Genomic DNA, 26282 nt, shown 5'->3' with positions numbered 1-26282 from the left:
TCCCTGCTTCTCATGCAGACAGCATTCCCTGTGCTGTGTTTGTCTCCCAGCTGCAACACGGTCCCTTCAGAGAGCTTTCCTTGGGTTATGTAATTATTGATTGATTGATTGATTGATTGATTAATGTTTGTTCCTTTTTGAGAGAGGAAGACAGGGTGAGCAGGGGAGGAGCAGAGAGACAGGGAGACAGAATCAGAAGCAGGCTCCAGGCTCCCAGTTTACAGCACAGAGCTGGACGAAGGGCTCGAATCCACAAACCTCGAGATCATGACCTGAGTTGAAAGTTGGACGCTTGACCTAGTGGGCCACCCTGGTGGCTCTTTTGTGTGTTGTGTTTGCATGTGTGAGTACGTGTTTAACTCACAGTAATAGAATTTATTACTTGTAGCAAAGTCATCATTTACAAGGAACAAACACTGGAGGCCATGAGGAGATGTATGCTGGCAGGTTGCAGCAGTGATTTCTGTTGGCACGAAGAGCAGATTTTATGCAGCCTCAAATCTTTGGAAACGTGTCATTTTCTGTTTTTTCTCAATGTGTCTGAAAACCGGTTGAGCTATTTGGTTAGTCAAATGCACTTCCTCCTTCCCTCCTTCGGATTTCTTCACAAAGCCGTGTGAAGTGTGGGAGGATGTCCTGGAGTCCTGAAAAGGTCTGCACGCCTGATGACTTGCCCTGGCGGCAGACGTCCTCCTGACGTTTTTACTCTTCATCGTGTTACACACGGATCCCTCCAGATGCCTGGGATTTCCTCAGTGGATCGCTGGGTTTCAGAGAGAGACCTGTGAGCAGCCTCTCACCTTCCGCCAGAAGAAAGGTCTGTGCCTTATCAAAATGAATGACATCTTGCCATTTGCGACTAGGTGGATGGAACTGGAGGATATTATGCTAAGTGAAATTAGTCAGAGAAGCTGCCAGAGATTGCTGTCTGGGTGGCAGCTGCGTGGCTCCTGACTCCTTCCTGCTGATGTATTTCCTTTGCCCTAGAAGGAAGGCAGCCTGCTTTCCACCCGGCCTTTTGTCCACAGGCAAACCTCTTGTGCTCAATGCTTTCCAACGCACTGGGGTACCTGCTTCCTGTTGCCAGTGTTTGTTTGCCAGGGAAGCCCATGAGGCACTAATTTTCCAAGCTGTCCCACATCCAGGGAGCCTGCTTTAAAGGAGTTGACAATGAAAAATCAGAAGGGAGGCTTCCAGACTGCTTCCACCAAAGCCCCACAGGGAGGAACTGGTCAATAAATAACAATGATGAGTATGATGATAATCATAATCAAAATAAGAATAACAAGTGAGAAGAAACACACTGGGGACATAAGTTGTTCAGCTCAGATGAAATGGAATTAAAATGGGACTGCGGACATGAGCACTATTTTCCAGGCAAGCTAGGTGTCCTGAGAGTAAGAAGGAAACGTCTGTGGGGTTGGCATGAAAGGAAGCACCGATCACAAGCACACTGCATCCTGAGCTACGTAGGGCAGGAAGGCTTCTGGCTCTTGCCTTCCACTTACAACCAGTGGGCAGAGGCCCTCGTGATCTATCTCAGTGTTGGCTTCTCTGTGCTGGCTGGCAGCCATGTCTGTGGAATTGGGCTCTGGTCCCCGAGTCTTTGCATGGACTGTCTGCCCTGACCACCTGGGGAAGAACAATGCTCATGCTCCAACACTGGACTTCTCACCATGTGGTTACCTCACAGCGACCCGTGGAACAGGGTCACCAACAGCCCTCAGGCTAACAAGCACACAGGTCTCAGTAAGGGAGGGCAATGTGTCCTTGGGAATCGCCATGTGTTAGCTGCTTGTGAATGCTGGGCACTCTCTGAGTAACAGTTACGTGGTTCCTGACTCGACCTCTGATCTCCAACTCCCCTTGCACACAAGGGAAGATGGCTCCCTCCCAATAACACTTGCCCCAATCCAGAAGACTTTTTGCCTTCTCTTGCCAAGAGAGGTGTCACAGGTGAGCCCATGGAGAACCCACTGTCCATGTTCCCCTGGATCTAGGGCAACGTAGCAGGACTCCACAATTAAAATCAGAGAGACATAGTTCCAGGCTAGGAAACAAAGTCCCTCACTGGAAAACCGGATTAGGAAGAGATCAAGGGAATCAGAAGGGATACAGTTGGGTCCCGACTCTCTGTCCCAGATGATAATAAAATAAATCTGTGAAGGAAGTGACCGGCACAATTCCCCAGGGAAGCTTCGTGTCCTATGACTATGGAAAACCTGTGGGTTATAGAGAAATAGAACCTATTTTAGTTACACCTGGGAGCTTGAATGTAGCAAAAGAAACCCAACATCTGACATCAAACAGTGTAGGGGGGTTGGGGCACTTGCCAGCTTTGCAGCTTTTCCTGTCCGTGGGTAAAAGCAGTGGTGATCTGGAGGGCAGAGTCTCCATACGAGCTGATGCCCAAGTGTGTAGGACTGGGTTCTGATTCTGTTTAGTTCTTTCTGAGTCGTTTCTTTGACGATCACCTGCTGGCGCAACGACTGGGCATGCAGGATCCCTGAAAGTCTCCAAAAGCAGGATGTTGAGGCAGTCTATGGCGGGGGCAAAGAGCACAGTAATAGTCACTGCACAAACAAGAGACTTCAACGCCCAACGGTTTGAGGAGGACAACATGTTTTCGTTGATATCAGAAATTAGTTGTTCGGGGGGTTGAAAACAACCTTCATGTGTGCTCACTGGGAGTTAATCGGCCCTATCTGCAATGAGAAAGAGTGAAAGCATGTCATTGGCAGCAACGTGGATGCAACGGGAAGGTTGTATGCTGAGCGACATAAGTCAGTCAGAGAAGGATACATATCATATGTTTTCACTCACATGTGCTTCTTGAGAAGCTTAAGAGAAGACCGAGGGGAAGGGAAGGGGAAAAAATAGTTACAAACAGAGAGGGTTGGAGGCAAACCATAAGATACCCTTAAATACAGAGAACAAATGGAAGGTGGATGGGTGGTGGGGGAGAGGGAAAATGGGTGATGGGCATTGAGGAGGGCACTTGTTGGGATAAGCACTGGGTGTTGTATGGAAGCTAATTTATCAGTAAAGTATGAAAAAAAAGAAGACTAGCTAGCCCTATCTCTGTGATTGTTTTTTTTCCTTCTGACTGTGGCCCTAAAGGCCACATCTGTATCAAATTTTGCCACAGCAGTGAGGCCAACTGTCTCCCAATATCACCTGCCACTACCCACAAGCAAGCCTCTTGTGCTTCACACATTCATGTCCCCAGTACCTCCTGTTCCCAAGATACATCTGGAAGACACCAGAAGAGCATCAGTGCCTCAAGCAATTCCAAACTGATGGGAACTTGGCAAGACTCCACCAATAAAATTGGAGACAAAGGCTGCCCGACTCCAGCACGGAATGTCTCCCAATGAACACACAGTGAGGATAAGTGTAAGAAAATTGAAAAGATACACTGAGGGCTAAGGTTCTTCATCTCAGGTGAAAACAGAAAGAAGCTGGAGCTGATGTTACTAGCACAACTCCCTGGGCAAGTGTGGGTTCCAAGGAGTGAAAAAGACCTGTGGCCTGAAGAGAAATGGAACACCCACTAGCTGTACCAGGGAGTCCCGTGAGCAGCGTCATGCACCCCAACGGCAATATGGTCAGCAAAGTGTCAAGCTCTGGCCAGGTTTCAAGCCATTCCCATCTGTGGATAGAGAGGCCCTTGTGCCTCACAAGGTAGGCTCTTGCTCCTGGCAAGTCTTCAGATTCAGGCTCTGGTATTTTAGTCTTGGAGTATTGTTGTGCCCCAACCTGCTCGGTGAATGAACTTTACACGCACGGTCCCTGAGTGTCTCAGGGGGTAGGTAGCTCAGGCTTTCCTGAAAGGGGTGGGTAGAGAGCAGGGCAATGGTCCCATGGCAACAGAAACCAGCCAGACACAGAGTTCTTACTGGCAGGAGGTCAACCTTTCCTTTTCGATATCAGAAATTAAGTGCTATGTGATGACACACGGTGTGAGTGCAGGCTCCCCGGGAAGGACTGGGCACTGTCTGACTGACAGCCCTGTAGCTCCTCAACATGGCCCTAGGCCCTTGATCCAGAAAGGAGATCAGATCCTTCCGAACCTCCTCGGCCCCTGTGCACAAAGCAAGCCTCTTGGGCTGAACAGTTCTGATCCCCGATGACATCTTTGGCCAAGGGAGGTCTTGCAGAGGAGGCCCATGGATTCCTATTGCCCAGGCCGTCCTAGATTCCTGGCAACTGGTCACAACTCCATGATTACCGTCAGAAAATGCTCCTAGATGATGTCTGTGAATGTCCCATAAGGATATCCTCATTAATGAAAGAGCAAGGGAATCTGAAGGGATGCACTGAAGGCCAGATGTTTTCCTCACTGAAGAAAATGGTATAAAGCTTCCAATGAAGTCACTAGCACTTTTTCCTGGGCCAGGTTGGTGTCAGCACTAACCTCAGTGGGCCAGGCCTCAGGGGAACCTCCGGTAGCTACACTTAGGAGCCCTGTATGTAAAAGGGCTATCACTTTCTTCCATTCCTTTCCTTCAGCGATAGAGCAGTGGTGATTTGAAGGATCTTATCTGGCTCCTGGCTGACCCCCAAGTCCCTGGAGATGGTCTCTGATCTTTACTTATGGAGATTCTTGTTTCTACCTCCTTAGGCAAGGTATGCACTTTGCTTGGACAAACCATTAGCATCTCAGAACTTAGGAAGCACAGGCATTCCAGGAGGTTGGGAGAGAGCAGGAAGTAACCATCTGAGCCAACACAATCCCGCCTGGCCCTGACTTCTTAGGAATGCAAGGACAACCTTTCTTTCTTCCCCAACATGGCAAACGAATTGCTGTGGGGTAGCACACCACCGAGTGGGAGCTCGCCTAGAGCTTCTTGTCACTGTCTGAGGACAGACCAGTTGCTCCTGAATCTGGCCCCTGATCCCAGTCTCTTCTTGACCCTGACGTGAGGTGGGCTCTTTCCAGCACCACCTGCTTTGAATTGCATTAGCGTCTTATATTCTCTATTCTATTTAACATCTAACCTGATTGCTTTGCAGCATGACACCTGTTTCTGGACTGCATTCATCACACAGGGACACATCACTGTGTGTTTTTATGTCTCCGGCCACATAGACTTTACAATAACCTATGTTGCTAAAGTGCAAAGTCTCCCAATGGTTGAGCTGTGAGTACGTCTGTGGGATTGCCAAACAGGAAAGTGATAGCTGACAGAAATATAGAAATATCTCAATTCACTTGAAAGACAGTCTGTCAGTTGTGGTTCCTGCATGTGGTCACGTTCTCCTATCACCTAGAAATGAGGAGGTCGCATATTTAGAAACACCCGTGAGTAGAAAATGACATAAAGAAACGTTGAATCTTCAGGACAGCACATTCTTCTGTCCTATTTTCCTTCATTTATTCTAAATATCTGAGTGGCAAACATTAGATTTTATTCGACTACTGCTGAGGTAGAAGCATAAGGAGAACCTAAATAGAAATATTCTTGGAATAAGTGAGTCAGTCACAATAAATCATTAGGCTTTTTGTTTGTTTTGTTTTTATTTCTTTTGTTTGTTTTCAGCCCTCTTTGTAATATGTCCACAATGATGCCTCCAGTTTTGCTTTGGTTTTTAGCATCGCTTTGCTTATTGGGGGACTTTTATCATTCCATACAAATTTCAGGATCTTTTGTTCTGTGAAAGATGGTGGTGGTATTTTGATACGGATTGCGCTAACGTGTCGATTGCTTGGGGTAGTATAGACCTTTTAACCATTTTGTACTCCAAACCATGGGCATGGAGAGGTTTCCCATTTCTTTGTGTCCTCTTGCATTTCGTTCATGAGATTTCAGAGTACAGATTTTATACCTCTCCGTTAGGGTAATTTCTATGTAACTGACAAAGTATCTTTGGTGCAACTGGCAATAGCTTAAAGCTCTCCCATCACGTTTGCTCTAAAAATGAGAGACAAATATTCTAGGAGAAATCATGTCAGCATTTCCTGTCCATTTGAGTTCACCTTGCTATCCTAATTCCCACATATGCACTGGCACACACACACACACACACACACACTGAACGGTGTGTCCAAGAGAGACTGGACACTGGGCAGTAACAAGACAGAAGGAAGAAACAGGTGAGAGAGAGCTCTGCCATGGGGCAGCAGCATCCATTGTCACAGCTGCATGCACAAAGGCCCAAAGATGGGCAAGAGATTCTTTTTTCAAAATTTTTTTTCAACGTTTTTATTTATTTTTGAGACAGAGAGAGACAGAGCATGAACGGGGGAGGGGCAGAGAGAGAGGGAGACACAGAATCGGAAACAGGCTCCAGGCTCCGAGCCATCAGCCCAGAGCCTGACACGGGGCTCGAACTCACGGACCGCGAGATCATGACCTGGCTGAAGTCGGACGCTTAACCGACTGCGCCACCCAGGCGCCCCAAATGGGCAAGAGATTCTTCATGTTTGTAGGTTTCTGCTGCACCCAGGACCATCCTTGACCCAGCCTCCAGAGGAAAGGACTAGGGTCCTACAGTCTGCCTCTCTGGGCACCTGGAATTATGATGAACTAACTCCCAGTATTTTCACAACAGCTAAAGAAGAAAAGGCCTCGGTGTTCTCCCATAATCAGTTGTGTTGCCAGTGGGTTTCTCCTGAGTTCCGTAAAATCATAAAGTGTCAACTGGCCTTGGTTCTCGATCAATGCCTCACTGTGTTCGGAGAGACTAGAGAAGGACTTGATACTTGCTGAAGCCTTTAGAGCCTAGAGAGGTTTGGGGACTTGGGGCGGTAAGGGGTGGGGATAGGGAAGGACGTGTCAGAGCCCTGTACACTGACTCCAGAGCCCAAGTCCAGTAACAGTCCGGGGTCCCCAGGCTCTTCATTGGGAAACAGGGGGTTCATTTTGCTGGCCGACGGAAGGATGCCTCACGAGTCACGAGTATACACTGGGGATGGACAAAGGGGAACGACAGAAACCTGAGATCCATAGCACAGCTCTTGGGCGCGTAGCTTATGAGCTTTACTCAGGGACCTTCGAGGGCCACATTAGCTTAGGTTTAGGTCCGATTAGGTTAAGCTGGGGTCAGGGTGCTGATTCTGTTTGGTGGTCTTCATGCCTGTGGCTGCAGTGCTAGCGCCGGGCACCAGGGAACAGGCAGCCTCCTGTGTCCGTGGTGCACACTGAGACTTGCTGGAGGAACGGAACAAGGGAAAGTTCGTGCAGAGGCCATTCTGGAATCCCCCTGCCTCAGATACAACAGGAATCTCCCATGAGTAGCAGTTATCTCCACAGAGCAAGCCCATTAAATCTAGACAGAGGGCTCCACAGTCCTTCAATTTCTTCATTCAGTAACTGCTCCAAGCACGCACTTTGTGCTAGGGGATCTGGTGGGCCTAACTGAAAGGCTGGCAGTGACAAAGCGGTCCCCGCCTGCCAGGTCTCCACAGTCTGGTGGGGAGATGAACGAAGGTATGAAAGACAAGATTTGTCCCAATCAAAAGGGAAGGGGTTCAAGGACTGTAATAGTGAAAAAAACAAGTGTGCTGTGAGGACAGCCTGGGGAGTCACTGGAGGTGACATCTGCTGGGACCAGAATGACAAAAGGGAACCACCCTGCCCATGTCTGCAACGTGTCAGGAGAAGATATTGCTGTGGCCAAGAATAGGAGACAGAATCGAGTTTGTCCAGACACATCAGAAAGGTGGCTAATGTGGCTGTGGGATCCTGGGAGGGGAGAGGCAGAGAGGAGCCAGAGCATAGACCAGATGCTGGGACCTGGTAGACTATTAGCTTTCCATTCCTCTCTGACAGAATTGTCTAGATATTTAGAACCTTAAAACTACAAATATTGAATAGCTCACAATTTTTGTAGGAGAGGAATCCAGTCACAGCAGAGCTGTGTGACCCTGCCTCAAAGTAAGTCTCTATGAAGCCAGGGTTGTGGTCTCAACGGAGACTCAAAAGGGTGATACTTTCCTTCCAAGCTCACTCACACAGTGTCAGAACTCAGTTGCAACTGAGAGCCTATTTCAATCTTTTGACTTGGAAACTTGCTTCTTACTCTCCTATATCATGTTCTCGTATGGTATTCCCTAACTGAAGTGTTTGATTCCCCATTTCCAGGGTTAGCGGAGAGACAGAGGGAGCAAATGAGGACAGAGAGCAGAGAGAGAGAGGGAAAAGGGAAGGGAGAGAGAGAGAGAGAGAGATACAGAGAGAGAAAGAAAGAGGAGTAGACAGACAGAGAGAGATGGAACAAACACGGGACAAAGCAAGTAAGAAGTGACAGAATTTCTGTCCTGAAATCTGGAAACTGACCTCCCCTCACTAACAGCTTAGTGGTTTCACAAGGAGTGACGTTTCCTGACTGGACACAGATCACTCTCTGTGTCCCCGGGGGATGTCCAGGAGAGTGTGTTCAGCAGGCTCACCCAGAACTGAGAACAGTGGCTACATTTTGGAAATGGCAGGAAGTGGTAAACATCCAGCCTCACTCGTCATTAGAAAAGTGAACATAGGACGAGGAGTTTGGTGTAATTTCTCATCCACAAAACGAGCAAAAATAACTCATCACACTCCTGAAACTAGACCCCTTGTTGTGCATTAGAGATCAGGGCACTCATTTGTCAGTAGCGAGAGGGGCCTCGACTCTCTTACTGGAGGGTGATTGTTGCCATGATTTCAGTTGCCATCACCTTTGATTCCGGTGGGGAGGGGTCTGATTCTGGAGAGCAAAGACAGTGACTAGGGATTTGCACAGACTTTCACGTAGGCATGTGTCATCTCTGCTTTTTCTCTAAGAGCCCTGAATGGGACACCTCCTTCTCAGACAGAGAGGATCCGATTCCTCTGGCTACAGGACCATGATACAGCATCTAGAATGATGGTGCCAGAGAGAATGTCACACACTGTTGTCAAGACCATTTAGTGGACCATGACCGAGGGAGTGGGCTGTTTAGATTTCTGCTTCTTATTTTAATTTAAATTTTAGTTAGTTAACATACAGGTTTCAGAAGTCGAATTCAGTGATTCATCAGTTACGTACAACACCCAGTGCTCATCACAAGTGCCCTCCTTAGTACCCACCACCCATCTAGCCCATCTCTCACCCACATCCCTCCATCAACTCTCAGTTTGTTCTTTATCATTAAAAGTCTACCTCTTTTCTAGGTCCACCTGGGTGGCTCAGTCGGTTGAGTGTCTGACTTCGGCTCAGGTCATGATCTCAATCTGTGAGTTTGAGCCCCGCGTCAGGCTCTGTGCTGACAGCTCAGAGCCTGGAGCCTGCTTCGGATTCTGTGTCTCCCTCTCTCTCTGCCCCTCCCCCGCTCATGCTCTGTCTCTCTCTGTCTCAGAAATAAATAAACATTAAAAAAAATTTTTTTAAGTCTATCTCTCTTCTCGTCCTCACCTTCTCATATGTTAAATTCCACATACTAGTGAAATTGTATCTTTGTCTTTCTCAGAGGGACTCATTTAGCTTAGCACAATACGTTCTAGTTCCATCCACATAGTTTCAGATGGCAAGACTCCATGCTTTTTGATGGCTGAGTAATATTCTCATCAAGACAAAACCTTCTGCACAGTGGAGGAAACAATGAACAAAACTAAAAGCAGCCCACAGCATGGGAGAAGATATTTGCAAGACACATATCTGATAAAGGGTTAGGATCAAAATCTAGAAACAACTTATCAAACTCAGCACCCAAAACCAAACAGCCCAGTTATGAAATGGGCAGAAGGCATGAATAGACACTTTCCCAAAGAAGACTTCCAGATGGCTAACAGACATATGGAAAGATGCTCAACATCACTGTGCATTAAGGAATGCAAAGCAAAACCATGATGAGAGACCACCTCACACCTGCTAGAATGGCTAAAATGAACCACACAAGAAAGAACCGTTGTCGGTGAGATTTGGAGAAAGGGGAACACTCTTGCACTGCTGGTCACAATACAAACTGGTGCAGCCGCCCTGTTATGACTTTTTAAATTTTTTTTTTCAACGTTTATTTATTTTGGGGACAGAGAGAGACAGAGCATGAACGGGGGAGGGGCAGAGAGAGAGGGAGACACAGAATCGGAAGCGGGCTCCAGGCTCTGAGCCGTCAGCCCAGAGCCCGACGCGGGGCTCGAACTCACGGACCGCGAGATCGTGACCTGGCTGAAGTCGGACGCTTAACCGACCGCGCCACCCAGGCGCCCCTGTTATGACTTTTTAAAGAAGCAACGTCAACAAGCGCTCCCCCTTCTATGGCTACTTGTTGTTCCCATTGATGTGTACCGTTAAGGGCACTGGCAGCAGGTGAAGCTTTTTCCCTATGAGGAGTAGGGTAACAAAAAATTGAAAACCAATGTAAATGGATATTTAAAGATACGAAGTAGGGTTTACCCAGATGAAATGAAAATAAGAATAAAAACAGAAACAAAACAGTTTGCCCAACAACAAAGCCAAACTCACATTGTGATTCCACTCTCTGAAGATAATGCTTAAGGTAGAAAAACAGTGTAGGCTGTGATTGCCCTTGAATGCCAGGATTCTTATTTCCTTCATCAGCCTTATTTTGTCTATGCAAAGAACACAGAAAGCTACCGGCAAATGTAACCTGGTTTGGTTAAGCTGCTTCAAAATCTAAGGAAAGTCAATAAGGAAGAGGACCCAATGGAGGTTTCCAAAGAGAATGACTTGATTGTCACAGGAATAGAGAAGTCCTTGGAAAAACTAAAGAGGCCTAGCAGATTTCTGCCACAATGCTATAATTTGGTGAGACAAATTCCCAGATAGATACCCGATCCCCTCCACTTTAAACCTACGTTCTAGGAATAAATACACAGGTGAGATGATAACACATCTTTTATTCAATATAAAAACACACTTTTCCAAAAGCTCTAATTCATTCCTTTCCAAGACCTTCCTGCCAAGTTTTCCTTTCGGAGGAAGTTTCCTTTGAAGTGCAGATCTCTGCTCTCAATGACCCATGCTGTTGTCTCCCATCCCTACTAACCACATGGGCCCCCTTTTCACCTCTGTCTTCCTCATTGGCAGTGATCTCCACATGGGCACAGATCACATTTTGTCCCGGTCACTAATGAAGATATAGTGCTGGACACAGAGGAAGGATGGGTGGCCTTTAAAGGAATTCATACAAAATGAACCTGTTTTTGACTTGCGTCATGAGCGTCAAAACTACAGGCCCAGGATGGCACGCACGGAGTATTTCCCACTAACCTTCCGTTGGTAAGCTGCCTTTGTCTATCTGTAAGACATTGTCATCCTCATTCTTCTTCAATACCTGCACAACTACTGCTATTTCTGCACGGGAAAGAGAGGAGTCTCTACGCAATGTGACTTAGAGGACATTGTAACTTCTTCTAAGGTAGTTCTTTTTTTAAAATTGTTTTTCATGTTCATTCATCTTTGAGAGACAGAGAAAGACACAGCATGAGTAGGGAAGTGGCAGAGAGAGAGGGAGACACAGGCTCTGAGCTATCAGCACAAGGCCTGACAAAGGGCTCGAACTCACAGAAAGCGAGATCATGATCTGAGCCCAAGTCGGACACTCAACTCACTGAGCCACCCATGTGCCCCCCCCCCCCACTAACGTAGTTCCGAAGCCACAGCAGTCCTGGCAAGGGTGTCATAACTACAATCTCATGTAATTCACCTACTAAACGATTGGACAGGTACTCATTTCATTTTGTTTCTTTTTCAAATTGCATGTTTTGTAGTCTCTTTGATTTCAAAAGGTTAATACAAAGAGTTAAGTAGTTTCAGGGTCCAAATATTACCCAGTGTGCATTTTTGCAGGTACACATTTCAATCTCCTTCACGTGGTGCGAAAACTACCCCAGCAACCACCTTCCCTCTAGTACTATCAAACTATTACCATAGTAGGGTCTGTTACTTGATACTCTACTCGCTCTCACTCTCTCACTTTGTCTCTTCCTCACGACCTCGCTCTCTTATTTCCGGTGATTCTTTACTTCTAACCCATGAATGATTACAATATTACATGGTACTTGTATATTTCTGACTGACATAATTCACTTAGTCCAATAATCGATAGTTTCAACAAACCATTACAAGTTGAAACTTTACACTCTATCACTGGGCTGAAAAGTACATATCTTACTGGCTGCCCCAGGAAGGAAACACACCTCTGTCAAACCCATAAAAAAAAGAAGGCTGCTAATTTGGAACCAGGGCGCTGAAGAAGGGGCCTAAGACCAGCCTTGCCTTGCAGCCCAGCAGATTCTCAGCCCCTCCTCCCCACCAAGAGGGCTAGCTCAAACCAAACACTGGCCATTCTCTCCTGTCTGCCCCACCTGGCTCAAAGCCAAACGGAAGCCCCGAGCGTCCCCAGAGAACCTCACCAGCCCAAGCCCAATACCTTAGATGGGCCTTGTGAATTGCCAGGGGCTCTGGGGATGAGGGCTGAGAGGCAGGGCAGAGGTAGAGGACCCAGGGAGCCCAGGACTGGGGCATAGTCCATATCTGAGATCTCCCTGCGCCTCCCACCCCTCCTGGGTCCTTTTATAAACGCGCCCGAACCCAAACCTCCAACATCCGGAACCCCTACCCAGACCCCAGCCCCGCCCTCTCTTCCTCCTCCCTGCACCTGTGGGTTGTGTGTCAGGAAAATTGCAAAGCTGGGGAGTGGCGTCCAGCCAGAACAGAAAGATTTGGCCTGATAAGGGGAGCGGGTACCAGGGAGCATGCCCCATCTGACTAGCGGTGGGGTGTGCCAGCCACGCCTGACAGGGCCGGACCAGGCCAGGCTACCTGGCTGGCCCGGGAGGGGCTGAGGGAGCAGTGGCTGGGGTGTGTTTCCCCAGGAGCCAAGATCCTTGAGGAGAGACGGACACAGGCAGGGAGGGGGGAGGGGGGCGGGCGCCAAAGGAGAGGTGAAGGAGGCCAAAGGCAAAAGGCAAAAGCCTACAGCACCCAGTATTCCCAGGCTGTCTCCCACCCAGGTGCTAACCAGGCCCGACCCTGCTTAGCTTCCCAGAGAAGACGGGGTCAGGCGCGTTCAGGCTGCTATGGCCTAAGAGGCGAGCACCTGCCGCTGGGCGCCTCAAGAGCCTGCTCAAAGCGTCCCAAGCCAGGCTGCTGCAGTGCTTCACCCATGCACACGCCTGCCTGCTTGCCTCACTGCCAGCCTGCCTGCTTGCCTGCCGCCGCCCTCCGGCGCGGGCCAAGGCCCCGGGCCCCGGGCGGGTGGCAGAGGCCGCGCAACCAGACCCTGGCAACGCGCTGTGGCGCCAGCCCCGGCGTTCTGCAATCCCGGGACTCTTGCAGGCTGCTCCCGGCTGGGCCGCCCGCCTGCCTCCGCTTCCATCCTGAACCGCGCCGCAAGACACCTCGCAGCCCCGCACCACACCGCGCTTGGCTGCTCACTGGGAAATTGACGGAGAGTGCTTGGGGCATTGGGCTGCTCCTGCCTTCCGGGCCAGCCCCGCCGGGTTCTCAGCGCCTCCTTCCCAGCCCTAGGGCGAGCGCAGCCAGCCACGAGGCCGTTCCCTCCCGTCTGCCCCACCTGGTGCAAACCCACCCCGGAGCCCCCAGCGCCCCCAGACAAACATCAACAGCCCTTATCTGCTGCCCTAGCTGGGCCTCCTGAAATGCCAGGGGCCCTGGGAATGAGGGCTCGAGGGAGGGAAGAGGTCCAGGACCCAGGGAGCCCAGGCCTGTGGCGGATGTGGAGTCCGGTTCGCGCTGCCCCTCCCGCCCGCTCCTGGGTTCTTGTATCCGCCCACACAGCCCCCACCCTCCAGCCCACAGGAGCCAGCCTCTGGTTCTGCCCACCCTGCAGCCCCTCCTCGGAGCGGGTGCGGGGTTGGGTGGTGTGTCAGGAAAGGTGCAAAGCTGGGCTGTGGCTTCCAGTGGTTGCAGTAGGATTTGGCCGGGTTCGGGAGTGGGGAACGTGACCCTTTGAAGTGCCCTGGGGTGTGCGGGCACGGGGAGGCGAGGCGGGGAGGGCCCGGGCCAGGCATGGCCGCCTTGCTGGCCCGGGAGGGCTGAGGGAGCAGTGGCTGAGGTGTGTTTGGGCCCAGCAGTGGCGCTCCATGGGGAGACAGGGACTCACACAAGGAGGGGGGAGGGGCGGCGGGAGCCAAAGGAGAGGTGAAGGAGGCCAAAGTCTTCAAAGGCAAAAGCGTACAGCGCCCGGTATTCCCAGGCCTTCTCCCATCGAAGTGCTAACCAGGCCCGACCCTGCTTAGCTTCCCAGAGAAGACGGGGTCGGGCGCGTTCTGGCTGGTATGGCCGAAGAGGCCAGCGGCTGCCGCTGGGCGCTCCAAGAGCCTGCTCCACACGTCCCAAGCCAAGCGAGTGCCGCGCTTCACCCATGCACGCGCCTGCCAGCTTGCCTGCCTGCCAGGCTGCCTGCTTGCCTGCCGCCACCCTCCGACGCGGGCCAAGGCCCCGGGCCCCGGGCGGGTGGCAGAGGCCCCGCAAGAGGACCCTGGCAACGCGCTGTGGCGCCAGCCCCGGCGTTCTCCAATCCCGGGACTCTTGCAGGCTGCTCCCGGCTTGACCGCACGCCCGCCTCCGCTTCCATCCTGAACCGCACCGCAAGGCACCTCGCAGCCCAGCACACACCAAGCTGGGCTGCTCACTGGGAAGTGGGTGGAGCCAGCTTGGGGCATCAGGATGCTACTGCCTTCCGGGCCCCGCCCCGCTGGGTTCTCAGCACATCCTCCCCAGCCCTAGGGAGAGCGCAGCCAGTCATGTCTTAATTCTGCCTTTGCCTCCTGTTGGTGAGTAGAGGGCACCGTCCATGCAGGCCACAGTCGGACACCCCATGTCCGGTCTGCGCAATGTCCATGTGAGCCAGGACAGCCGCAGCAGGCTCACTTAGGGAATTTCAGAAATACACAGACACGCAGACGCACATAGACAGACTCACACACACATACACGCACACGCACACACACACACATGCACACACACACACACACACACACACATGAGCTTCTCTACACCTGCTAAGAGGATTCTGGTGTTTGTGTGCTTACACTTAAGAGGTTGGTGTGTTCTCAGTTTTTTCAGAGAAAACTGTATTTCCACTCTTTTCGTAAAAAAAGAAGTTTGGCTTCAGTGTCTGCTAATGTCTTTTGTGGTAGGGAGGCAGGATTGCTGTCGGAGCAGTAGGAGATTTTCCAGGTCTGAGCTGACCTTCCCGGTCGTTCGGGAGCAAGTGGCACTGGCCTTTGCCTGGTCTGGTGGAGCTCCTAGGTCAGCAGGCCCTGGCTGGCTTGTTTTACGCACACCTTCTTGAATGAACCAGGCCCAAGAGGATTCTAGTCCTCACGTGAGTGACGCTGGTGGCCTCTCAGTTGAGAGATTAGCTTTTAAAAGTGGAAGCACATTGCCGTCTGAGGGGCTGAGTTTGAACTTGGAGATTTCGGGTGTGGGCCCCGGAGCCCAGCCCTCTTCTCCCTGATCTGAGGGCCTCGGGGGTGGGCTTTGTTCTCCTCTCATTCTGTTTTCCTGTCTCAGCCACAGTGTTTGATTGTTGGGAGCTCCTGGCTGGAGGCCAGGTGGAGCCTATGACACTTGAACTTAGGGTAGTGAGTTTGAGCCCCATTTTGGAGTGGAGATTACTTAAAATCCTGGAAAAAAAAGAATAGTTGATTGATTCCTTCATCTTGTTTTTTTTTTTTTTAATTTGGTAACTTTCAGTCTTAAGCCAGTATGAACTCAATCGAATAATTCTCATTGGTAATGCAAAATGCTTCATATGTTCTCTAGATTCTCAAATCTCTTCAGCCAGGAAGGTCTTTGGGGAGGGGGGGCACGTGCTAGGCCCCACCTGGGGCCCTGGAAGGTGCTTTTCGGGCTGATGTCTTAAGACTGATTCTTTCCTTTATCTTGCAGTTTACCCACACTGCTTCTACCGATGGTCTTGCAGCACGCAGAGCCCAGCAGCGACTACATTTGAAACTTCAACCAGATCTTTCATCTGTTAATCCTTGTTATATGGACGCTGAGATATTTTATTACAGTATTTAATTACTGAAAAATTCGTGAATAGGATCGAGAAACTCATTTAGCATTTAATGTTTCGTACATTTCTGTAAATTTGTCACTCCCTATAGATAGTTCCTTACTTTCATATATATCCGGGCCTATAAATATCCTTTGGAATCAATTGATGTTCTTATATCTCAGTTTAGTCTTTCAAGTGTATGTACTCGCATGGTTGTATGTATAAATCCTACGACAAATACAGGGCTTTTATAACCTGTGCACGTATTGTAATTATCATTGTTTAATTGTTTGTTAAGAAACCCTGACAGAGAAAAGGATTTTACCACGTTTGCAAAATCACCGTGACACAGCCTGCATTATCCTTTACGAATGTCCCTTAGCTCTACACCCATGGTTTTGATATAATCAGACTTAATTTGCAGCAATTGTCATTGTATTTTAATGACTCACCTTAACTACACTTTTTCTAGCAAGAAATGCTTTCTTCTTGCCCGCCCCCTTCTCCCCCCCAACCCGAACCTTAGACCCCTGGCAGCAGAACTCTCAGAGGACCAATCAGGGTGCACTGGTCTCCCACCTCGGGCCAGGGAGCACCCAATGCTCAGCACAGAGCAAGATGCAAGATCCTGGAAACAATGTAGTGCAACTCTAATAAAGGCCTTATTGTTCTTACGGAAATCAGCTGTTTAGATATGTTTGTAAACAAGTTTAAGGAGTGGACCTCATTTTCCATTTGTAGATTTTATTTAATTTTTTTATGTTGCTTTATTATTGAAAGACAGAGAGAGAGACAGAGCATGAGCATGGATGCTGCAGAGACAGGAGAAGACAGAGAATCCGAAGCAGGCTCCAGGCTCCGAGCTGTCTGTCAGCACGGGGCCCGACGTGGGGCTCGAACTCACAAACTGTGAGATCGTGACCTGAGCTGAAGTCGGACGCTTAAGTGACTGAGCCACCCAGGCGCCCCATCTCCATGTGTAGATTTTGAGGAGACAGCCATTTCAGGTTATCCAAGTAGCCAACGTAACTTATAATTTTGAGGTGGCATATAAAAAAGCCACCCAGGAATGTGCTCAGATCATGGTGCCTTATTTCTTATGCAGCTGGTACAGAGATAGAAACGACATGTCTCTTTACATTGGACGTTTGACAGTTTCCCTGTGTCTTTCTATTAATCTTTTGTGAACTTCCTGATTGTATGACAGAGTAGGTACCGTCTACTTTGAACTATTTTTATCACGGAACTATTTGCCGGCTTTCAAGGCAGTAGTGGAGCGTTTCCCACTGCCAATAAAGACTAGTGAGAATAAGCTGCCATTGACTTGAGAAGTGGCTGCCGTGGATTTCTCTGGTGCACGGGGCCATGAAGGCACTTGTGCCACGTGGAAGTAGTAGTGTGGAAACCAGCTGATAGAATACCACAGCTGGAAGTGGAAGTTCAGGACCGGGGTGTCCTCCACAGGAGGGCCAAGTGCCCAGACCCTAGGGTGGCGGCCCCGGAATCAGTGCAGCCGGGGGCCCAGGCAATAGGCCAACAGGGCAGGGCGACTCTTCCACGGTCAGGGCCAGCTGAGGCTGCTCTTCCTCCAGGACCCCAGGAGACTGGAGTGTGTGCGTGTGCGCATGTGTGTACAGGCGCGTGCTTTCCACCCAGTCTCCACTCCTCTTCCATCCTGTGTGTGGGCTTTCCTGTCCTGCTGCTGTCCTCTCAAGGTCCCAAGAAGTGCCCAGGGCTGCATCCTTCCCCATCGTCTCAGCCCCTGGCACCCACTAGGCTGCTTCTCCCGAAGCTCAGACCCAGTGCTGAGTCTTACACCAGCCGGTGTGGCAGGCGGGAGGGTCTGCCCGCACCGGGGGCTGGCAGCCACCACCAGGCCAACTCATGAGGCTCTGGCACAAGATCCCTGTCGCTCAGGCGACTCTGGGACGGTTCCTTCCCTCCCCACCACAGAGAGACTGCACACAGGGTTTCGGGGACACGCACCGGGGCACATCCAGCAGTTAGAGGGTACGTTGGCCTCTCCTGTGCAACCGGTGGCCACCGTCCCACTGGCTTGGAGTGTCTTTGGTGTGGCCGGCCAGCCATCCTCAGAGGAGGCGAACAGAACCTTTCTTCACTGGCGCTGAGGGGTGCCCCACAGCCCAGCCTCCAGGCCTTAGCGCCATGGCTCTGGTTTCCAGGCCAGGATGCTCTCGGAAAATTAAGTAAAAGCTATTTTTAAACTTATAATGTGAACAAAATAATGGAAATTGCTTTAAAAATCATTAACTAGGGGTGCCTGTGTGGCTCAGTTGGTTGAGCGTCTGCCTCTTGATCTCGGCTCAGGTCATAATCTCACCGTTTGTGCGGTTTGAGCATGGCATCGGTCTCTGCGCTGACAGCACGGACCCTGCTTGGCATTCTCTCTCTCCCTCCCCCGCTCACGCAAGTGCTTGCTCTCAAAATGAACGTAAAAGAAAATAAAAAATAAAAAAATTTAACTTGTAATTAAAGCAGTGACTAAGGGATTGTCACATTGCACAAATAGAGGGTTGAGGATGTCTTCATCTCCAACACCTTATTTTCTTTTTTACGTTACCTTTTAAATTTTGTGAAAGTTGTGTTCATTTCGACAGGGACAGAGAGAGAGAGAGAGAGGAGGAGGAGGGGCAGAGACAGAGGGAGAGAGAATCCCAAGCAGGTTCCTCACTGTCAGCACAAACCCGACATGGGACACAACTCTCACCAACAAAAAGGTCATGATGTGAGCTGAAATCAAGAGTCAGAAGCTACACAGACTGAGCCACCCAGGTGCCCCTAATTTCGATTTATTTTTTAAGATTTTAAGCAACGTCTGCACAGACCCATGACCCTCCTACAAGAGTTGTATACTCCCCTGAGTGGCAGCTGAGTGACCCTGTTTTTTTTACTTTTTCAAATGTTTTTATTTTTCAATGTTTATTTATTATTTTTGGGACAGAGAGAGACAGAGCATGAACGGGCGAGGGGCAGAGAGAGAGGGAGACACAGAAACGGAAACAGGCTCCAGGCTCTGAGCCATCAGCCCAGAGCCCGACGCGGGGCTCGAACTCACGGACCGCGAGATCGTGACCTGGCTGAAGTCGGACGCTTAACCGACTGCGCCACCCAGGCGCCCCACTTTTTCAAATGTTTTAATGTTGGTTTATTTTTGAGAGGGAGAGAGAGACACACACACAGAATGTGACTGGGGGAGGGGCAGAGATAGAGGGAGATACAGAATCCAAAAAAGGCTCCATGCTCTTGGCTTTCAGTACAGAGCCTGACGCAGGGCTTGAACTCACCAATGGTAAGATTATGACCTGAACGGAAGTTGGACACTCAACTAGCTGAGCCACCCAGGGGCCCCCGTTTTTAACGTTTTTCCCAAAGTGCCACCACACTCATTATTTCAAGAGAAACTGTGGCTGCCCCCACCTTGGTTTTTACTCCCCTCCCTACCCCATGTGATACTATTCTAACCATTTCCTCCCCTTGCTTCCCTAGAAACTCATTTGTGGCCAGTGTGAGCCCTGGCAAATCCATTTCAGATTTACCCGGTGGCATCTAGGTAATAAAGCGATATGTATTGCTCAGCCACGTGGATTGCAAGGAGGACAACACAAAGGGCTCACGGTGCCACCGTATGTCCCAGTATTTACACGTGCACTCACCCACCGTCTGGGAACTCGACGCCCTGGGTTAGGTCAGGGTATGCATCAATGATTAAGTGACCATGTGGTTTGATACTGGTGGAAGATGGGTGATGCATTCATGAGGGTTTACTGTACATCTTCCTTTGGCATTTGTGCAGAAGTTTCTAGAATAGAAAACGTTAGTGGTTGTTTAGGGATCCCCTCCGTGCGATAGATGGTCTCAGCCTGGAATGAGTGCTCCCTGGCCCTCACTTTGGAACGTAAAGTAGCCCGGGTTCGAACTTTGAGCTGCACCGGCAGCGGAGACACGTCTCCCATCACAAACCAGCGTGCAAGTGCCGATTCCATCTTGGCCCTGCTTTCACATTTTGATTCGTGTGACATCAGGATGCGTCCTACAAGTGGTGACATCGTAGACTTGCTGAAAAGTGGCCTATGATGACATCAACGTCACGATGGGAGGTAGGTGCTTCGCTACGACTCCCTTTGAGAGGTGGAATCTAAGGCCTCCCCTTGAGCCTGGGCCGGGCTCAGTGATGTGCTTGTCGAAATGGATGTGTGGATGGGATGCCGGGGACCCTGTGGTTCTTGTGTGTGACAGAGTGGCTCATGGATGTAAGTGGCATATGCTTGAGACTGGCTTGTTTCTAGGGAAAGAGGGCACTTTATTTCTCTGCTCTGTAATGTCTAACCGTGGGGTGCCTGTCGAGGCTGCTGTATCATTTCTGGGAGTTGGTGGGGAGTCGGTGGCCTGACGGATTGGTGTCTTGATCTCTGGGCAGTAACCATTACTGTTCATTAGAATTGCAGCCGGCTTCTCTCTTTGCTCCCAGAAGCTCCCTGCTTCTCATGCAGACAGCATTCCCTGTGCTTTGTCTCCCAGCTGCAACACGGTCCCTTCAGAGAGCTTTCCTTGGGTTATGTAATGATCGATTGATTGATTGATTAATGTTTGTTCCTTTTTGAGAGAGGAAGACAGGGTGAGCAGGGGAGGAGCAGAGAGACAGGGAGACACAGAATCAGAAGCAGGCTCCAGGCTCCTAGCTTACAGCACAGAGCTGGACGAAGGGCTCGAATCCACAAACCTCGAGATCATGACCTGAGTCGAAGCCAGATGCTTCAGCTACTGCGCCACCCTGGTGGCCATTTTGTGTGTGTGTTCGTGTGTGTGCATGTGTGTGTTTGTGTGTGTATGTGTTTAACTCACAGTAATATAATTTTATCACTTGTAGCAAAGTCTTCATTTGCAAGGAACAAAGACTGGAGGCCATGAGGAGATGTATGCTGGCAGGTTGCAACAATGATTTCTGTTGGCACGAAGAGAAAACTTTATGCAGCTACAAATCTTTGGAAACTTGTCATTTTCTGTATTTTTTCAATGTGTCTGAAAACCGGTTGAGCTATTTGGTTAGTCAAATGCACTTCCTCCTTCCCTCCTTCGGATTTCTTCACAAAGCCGTGTGAAGTGTGGGAGGATGTCCTGGAGTCCTGAAAAGGTCTGCACGCCTGACGACTTGCCCTGGCGGCAGACGTCCTCTTGAGGTTTTTACTCTTCATCGTGTGACCCACGGATCCCTCCAGATGCCTGGGATTTCCTCAGTGGATCGCTGGGTTTCAGAGAGAGACCTGTGAGCAGCCTCTCACCTTGATCCAGGAAGAAAGGTCTGTGCCTTATCAAAATGAATGAAATATCACCATTTACAGTTACATGCATGGAACTGGAGGATATTATGCTAAGTGAAATTGGTCAGAGACAGACAAAAATCATATGACTTCACTCATATGAGGACTTCAAGAGACAAAAGGGATGAACATAAGGTAAGGGAAACAAAAATAATATAAAAACAGGGAGGGGGACAAAACAGAAGAGACTCATAAATATGGAGAACAAACTGAGGGATACTGGAGGGGTTGTGAGAGGGGGGGAAGGGCTAAATGGGTAAAGGGCACTAAGGAATGTACTCCTGAAATCATTGTTGCAGTATACGCTAACCAATTTGGAGGTAAATTTTCAAAAATAAAAAAAATAAAATTATAACAAAAAAGAAAAAAAAAGGCATGTCCCTTGTCACCATTGTGTTCCCTCCACTCAGAACACAGGAGTGAGTCCTTGAGCAAGGAAAGGAAGGGATTCTCCCTTTGGGTGTGCGAAGATCAGATCAGGACAGAAATTTTCTGGGAGGATATTTTGTTGTTTGAAAGGTATAATCAAGAGGGCGCCTGGCTGGCTCTGCTGGAATAGCCTTGACTCTTGATCTCGGGGTCATATGTTTGTGAGTTTGGGCCCCACGTGAGGTGTAGAGATTACATATACATTTAATAAATAAATAAATAAAACAAATAATTAAATAATTGAATAACATTTAAAAAATCTAGCCCAGTTTCCAGTGATGCCTGTAGTTTCCAAGGAGAACTCTGGAGCTGGGGAGCAGGAAGCATGTGGACGGTGGGCAGGGCTGCCAGGCAGGATGTGAGGAAGGAGGCACAGGTGCTCTCCCTGTCCATTCGTGTGACCGTTTCCTCTGGCCCGAACTGCAGGTGGCTGAATTCCTGCAGTTGGGTGGCCTCTGTCCAGCTCAGGGCCGTGGGACCCACTTGACTGGAGAGGCAGAGACTGTGGGCAAATCACACAACTTTGGGTTAGCCGTTCTTTCATTTGTGAATGGGCTCCCTGGGACGACACTATCTGGGTTCCCCTCCCAGGGCTGAGAGTTGAGTCTGCTGTCTAAAAGGCGGCAAGAGCAGATTACATCTGGGAAATTCTTGCTGGTCTTGGGGCACCCAGACAGAGTGGAGCTTTGAAGTGGTGGCTTTGAAGGGACAGTGTGGATCCTGCCTTACCTGCTGGCAAACTGTTGCCCGTTCAGGGGACAGTGACAGAGGTCCCACCTGGACACTTGAGAGCTGAGCCCTGATTTGCCCCTCACTGCCATCCCGGATTTGGACTTGAAACCCAGTGGAGCTGGAGGGGGTGGGTGCAGACGGGCTATTGTTCTGGCTGAATTCAAACTACAAGAGCACAGGTGTGGCACCCCAGAATGCACCTACTGGTGTCCCCGGTTCAGACACGTGGGTGGAGCTTCAGCTTGATGGACTTCAAATAGACTTTCAGTTGCTTCCTGGCCCCGGTGAAATTTTACCAGCGCTGGTGTGGAAGACGAGGCGGTTCTCATACATAGTCTTCTCTTGAAACACTTAGAAGTTCGAGATTGCATTTGCGCGTGGGAAAAGTCTTGTCCTGTTTAGGTGTGAGGCGGCTGTCCCTTCTCTCTGTGCCAGATGGACCCTTCCAGCTCTGATGTGCTGGAGGAAGAGCGGACAGACCAGCCTCTGAGCTACCCAGTAGGAGAAAAGTCCGCATTGTGCGAGCCAGAGATTTCCCCGGAGAGGTGTTGAAGCAGCCCTCTAATAAATCACTTGAAACAATGGAGGTGTCAGAGCCCGAGTTATGGACGTCACAATTACCCTTCCAGGAAGTACTTGAAATCAAAACGGGTCCTGTTGTTTCTCTGAAGTGAGAAAGGCCATGTAATTTGACATTCCCTCACGTTGTTGGGCTCCTTCCTGTTTGGGTAACACTGTTGTTAGGACATAGTGAAGGCCTGAATTCTTTCTTGCTAGCTTGCCTTCTTGCTTTCTTGCTTTCTTGCTTGCTTTCTTCCTTGCTGATTTCTTGCTTTCCTTTCTTTTTGAATATTTACTTTTGAAAGAGAGACAGAGAAAGAGAGAGAGAGAGAGCGCACCACACAGTGGAGGGGCAGAGAGAGAGGGAGACAGAGGCTCTGAAGTGGGTTCTGCACTGATAGCACAGAGCCCGATGGGGGCCTAGGACTCACGAATGGCGAGATAATGACCTGAGCCCAAGTTGGACACTTAACAGACCAAGCCTCACAGGTTCCTGCGGAGGGACGTATTCTTAATGGATGACTGAAATGCATGGGTGACTCTTTGTTTTCCAGAACATTTTCCCACTCGAATTGAAGCCGGAATGTTTCTGATGGTCTAAGATGCCCTTTGAGAGCAGTATTAGAAATCCCACATGATGTTGCTTTTGTGTCTGATGTAGTCATTCCCGCACGGGGTTGTGGGTGGGCATTTGCTGGCCCGGCTGCCCAGCCCCCCGAGCTTAGAGCTGGCAAGCTGTGGCCAGAGAGCTTGTTGGGTGGCGTCTGAGAGCCGTTCTCCCAGGCGTCCCTGACCCTGGGCCCTGCTCTTTTAGATGTGGAAAGCTTTGGCAGGCCAAACCGTGTCCAAACCCCAGGATGATGGATATGCTGATGAGACCTCTCGGAGACCGACCTGATTTTGTGGTATGAGTCACCAGTGTCCTTCTGTCTCCCTTTTCCCAAAGATGATTTTCCTTTTGTTTTCATTTGGGTTGTCTGTGTTTCTTACAGTCCCCTGTGTGGGCTTCATTCCTCATTGGCTACACTTTTCAGAATGATGTAAGTGGCAAAGAGCAGAGATGGGGGCCAAGACCGTGAAAGTTTCTGGGCACCAGGAGCACACCAAGGAAGAGACTATCTTCATGCTGGTGTGAAATTGGTCTTTTGAAGGGCAGAGACACAGACCAGGGGGGACACAGCTTTCCTGTGAACCCACACGGGCACGACTTGGTCTGTCTTGTGAGCTCACGTTCCCACAACACGCGACTCCGTGCTTCTATGCGTGTGTTTGCATAGGTACGTGCAGGCTTAGAATCTCCCATCACAAACAGTTCCTGTATTGATGATTCTAGCATCTTGTCTTTAATGGTGGAGATTGCGTCGAGGGACGTGGTCACCTACGCTCTCTGCAATGGGGGCTCCTGCCACACACGATGTCTCTGAATATCTTCAAAGTTAAACTCCCCTCCACGACTCTAATTTTCCTGCTTTGTCACTGAGCATGGGGTATACTGGAGAGCTGGGTTCTACGTACTGTGTTCTCATGAAAAGCCCCAAATAGGAGAGCCGAGGGATTGTCCCCTGGGAGAGCGGGCCCTGCTCCTGACTCGGCATGGCCTTACGCTGCCACCTCTCCTGGTGGTGTTTCCTAGTCAGGAAGTGTAGGTAAAAGGAACCCTGAAAGTGTGCTCAGAATTTTATTTAGGCCGCACCAGCTCCCGTTTTTACCCTCCCGTCCCTACTGTGAAGGACTATCCCTCTGACCTGTTTGGGTCACCTGCGGTGCTTGACTTCCTCGGCCCCAATATCTTTCAGGAAAATGAAGCTGTTCTTGGCTGAGGCAGAGCCAGGAAATCATCCCCAAAAGAGGGTGAAGTCTGTAGTGTGGGTATTTTAGACACAAGTGTAGGCTCCTCCCTGACTTGCTGAGCCCACAGCTTCCACAGAAGCCACGTGAGGATGTCGAGGCCCTGGGAGCCGACTCCCGAGCCGGTGAAGTCACCATTGCTCTCATCGTCGTTTCTGTTCCCGTGGGTTTGAAACATGCTGGATGTGGGGAGAACCCCTGGGACAGTTGTGGGCACCCTGTGGCCGTTCCAGGTGTTGGAACCGGTTCTACCCCCGTCACCATTCCCAAGGACACTGGGCAGTGGCCAGGGCTGGTTTGCAGGCTGGTTTGCAGGGCAGGCTGCACCCCAGGTGGTGCAGAAACAGGAGGAGGGGGAAAGAGAAGGCAGAAAAGCTGAGGTGTCTGCCTGAAGGCCAACAGAGGCACAGAGGGCAGAGAAAAGGCTTCACGTGGTTCTAAAGCGTGTCAGCTCAGTTAGATGAGCAGATGCCATGTTTTGTTTTTTTGTTTGGCTTGGTTTGGTTTTCCAAAAGGGAAATTAGGCAGTCCATGTCAGGCAAGAGAAGACAGGGAAGATCCCTGAAACAAAAGGGGTTTCGGCAGCTGCTTGGGAAGTTTCCTTCAAATCTTCATCCGGAGGTAGACTAGCCAGAGACCATTTGCTCTCATCATCCTAGTTCTTAATCCAGGGAATGAATGAGAGAGAAGCCCACACATATAGGTAGAGTAAGCAGAGTGTATAGGGAGAAACAGTGAGAGAGAGAGTCAGAGTCCCTATATTGTGGATGGCCTGTGGAAAATACACCCGCCCAATTTCAGTGCAGGGATTTATTGACAATGACTGGAAGCTGGCCTTGCTGCCTTGGTTGGCAATACTGCCCTGTAGCCGACGGTCATTCCAAAGACACCACAATAGCAGTGTCAAAGCCCTATGTGCCTTAGAAGGTATTGTCACTTCCTCCAAGTTAGTCTTAGCCCACGGCAGGCATGGCAAGAGTGCCATAACTAAGTTCTCATGTAATTCACCTAGTCAATGAGTGGATAGGTCCTCATTTAATTGTCTTGCTTTTTCACAGTGTCTTTTCTGTTTTTGTTTCTTTAATGCCAGTTAGGTAATATGAAGAGTTATGTTACTTTCAGGTCTACTATTCCATAGATCACTCTGTGTTCATCATGACAAGGACACCGTTCAAACACCATCACCGATTTCACCCCCCCCCCAGTGCATCCCACCACCCCTATGGTACTATCAGATTGTTCTCTAATCGGAAGAGTCTGTTTCTTGATTGTCTGTTCTCTCTCTCTCTGTCTCACTCTGTCTCTCAGTGTTTCCATTTGCTTGTCTGTTACTTCAAGTAAACATATGAGTAAAATGACTGGATGGTACTTTTTCTGATTGACTTATTTCACATACCATCATATTCTCTACCTCCATC

General features: G+C 49.7%; 1 protein-coding gene across 2 annotated transcripts in view; it reads left to right on the top strand.

Annotated features, from left to right (window-relative positions):
* LOC122478600 (liprin-alpha-1-like) overlaps positions 1 to 16215 on the top strand; it is a 41300-nt gene extending 25085 nt beyond the window's left edge. For both annotated transcript variants that reach the window (XM_043572145.1, XM_043572142.1), the window contains one exon: positions 15844 to 16215. In XM_043572145.1, the coding sequence (XP_043428080.1) occupies positions 15844 to 15907 (64 nt within the window). In that variant the 3' untranslated portion in view covers positions 15908 to 16215. The remainder of the gene's footprint in view (positions 1 to 15843) is intronic.
* Positions 16216 to 26282: the final 10067 nt, after the last annotated feature.

The sequence above is a fragment of the Prionailurus bengalensis genome, unplaced genomic scaffold (assembly GCF_016509475.1).
Source record: "Prionailurus bengalensis isolate Pbe53 unplaced genomic scaffold, Fcat_Pben_1.1_paternal_pri Un_scaffold_101, whole genome shotgun sequence".
NCBI lineage: Eukaryota > Metazoa > Chordata > Mammalia > Carnivora > Felidae > Prionailurus > Prionailurus bengalensis.
This window is presented reverse-complemented; position numbering and strand designations above follow the sequence as displayed.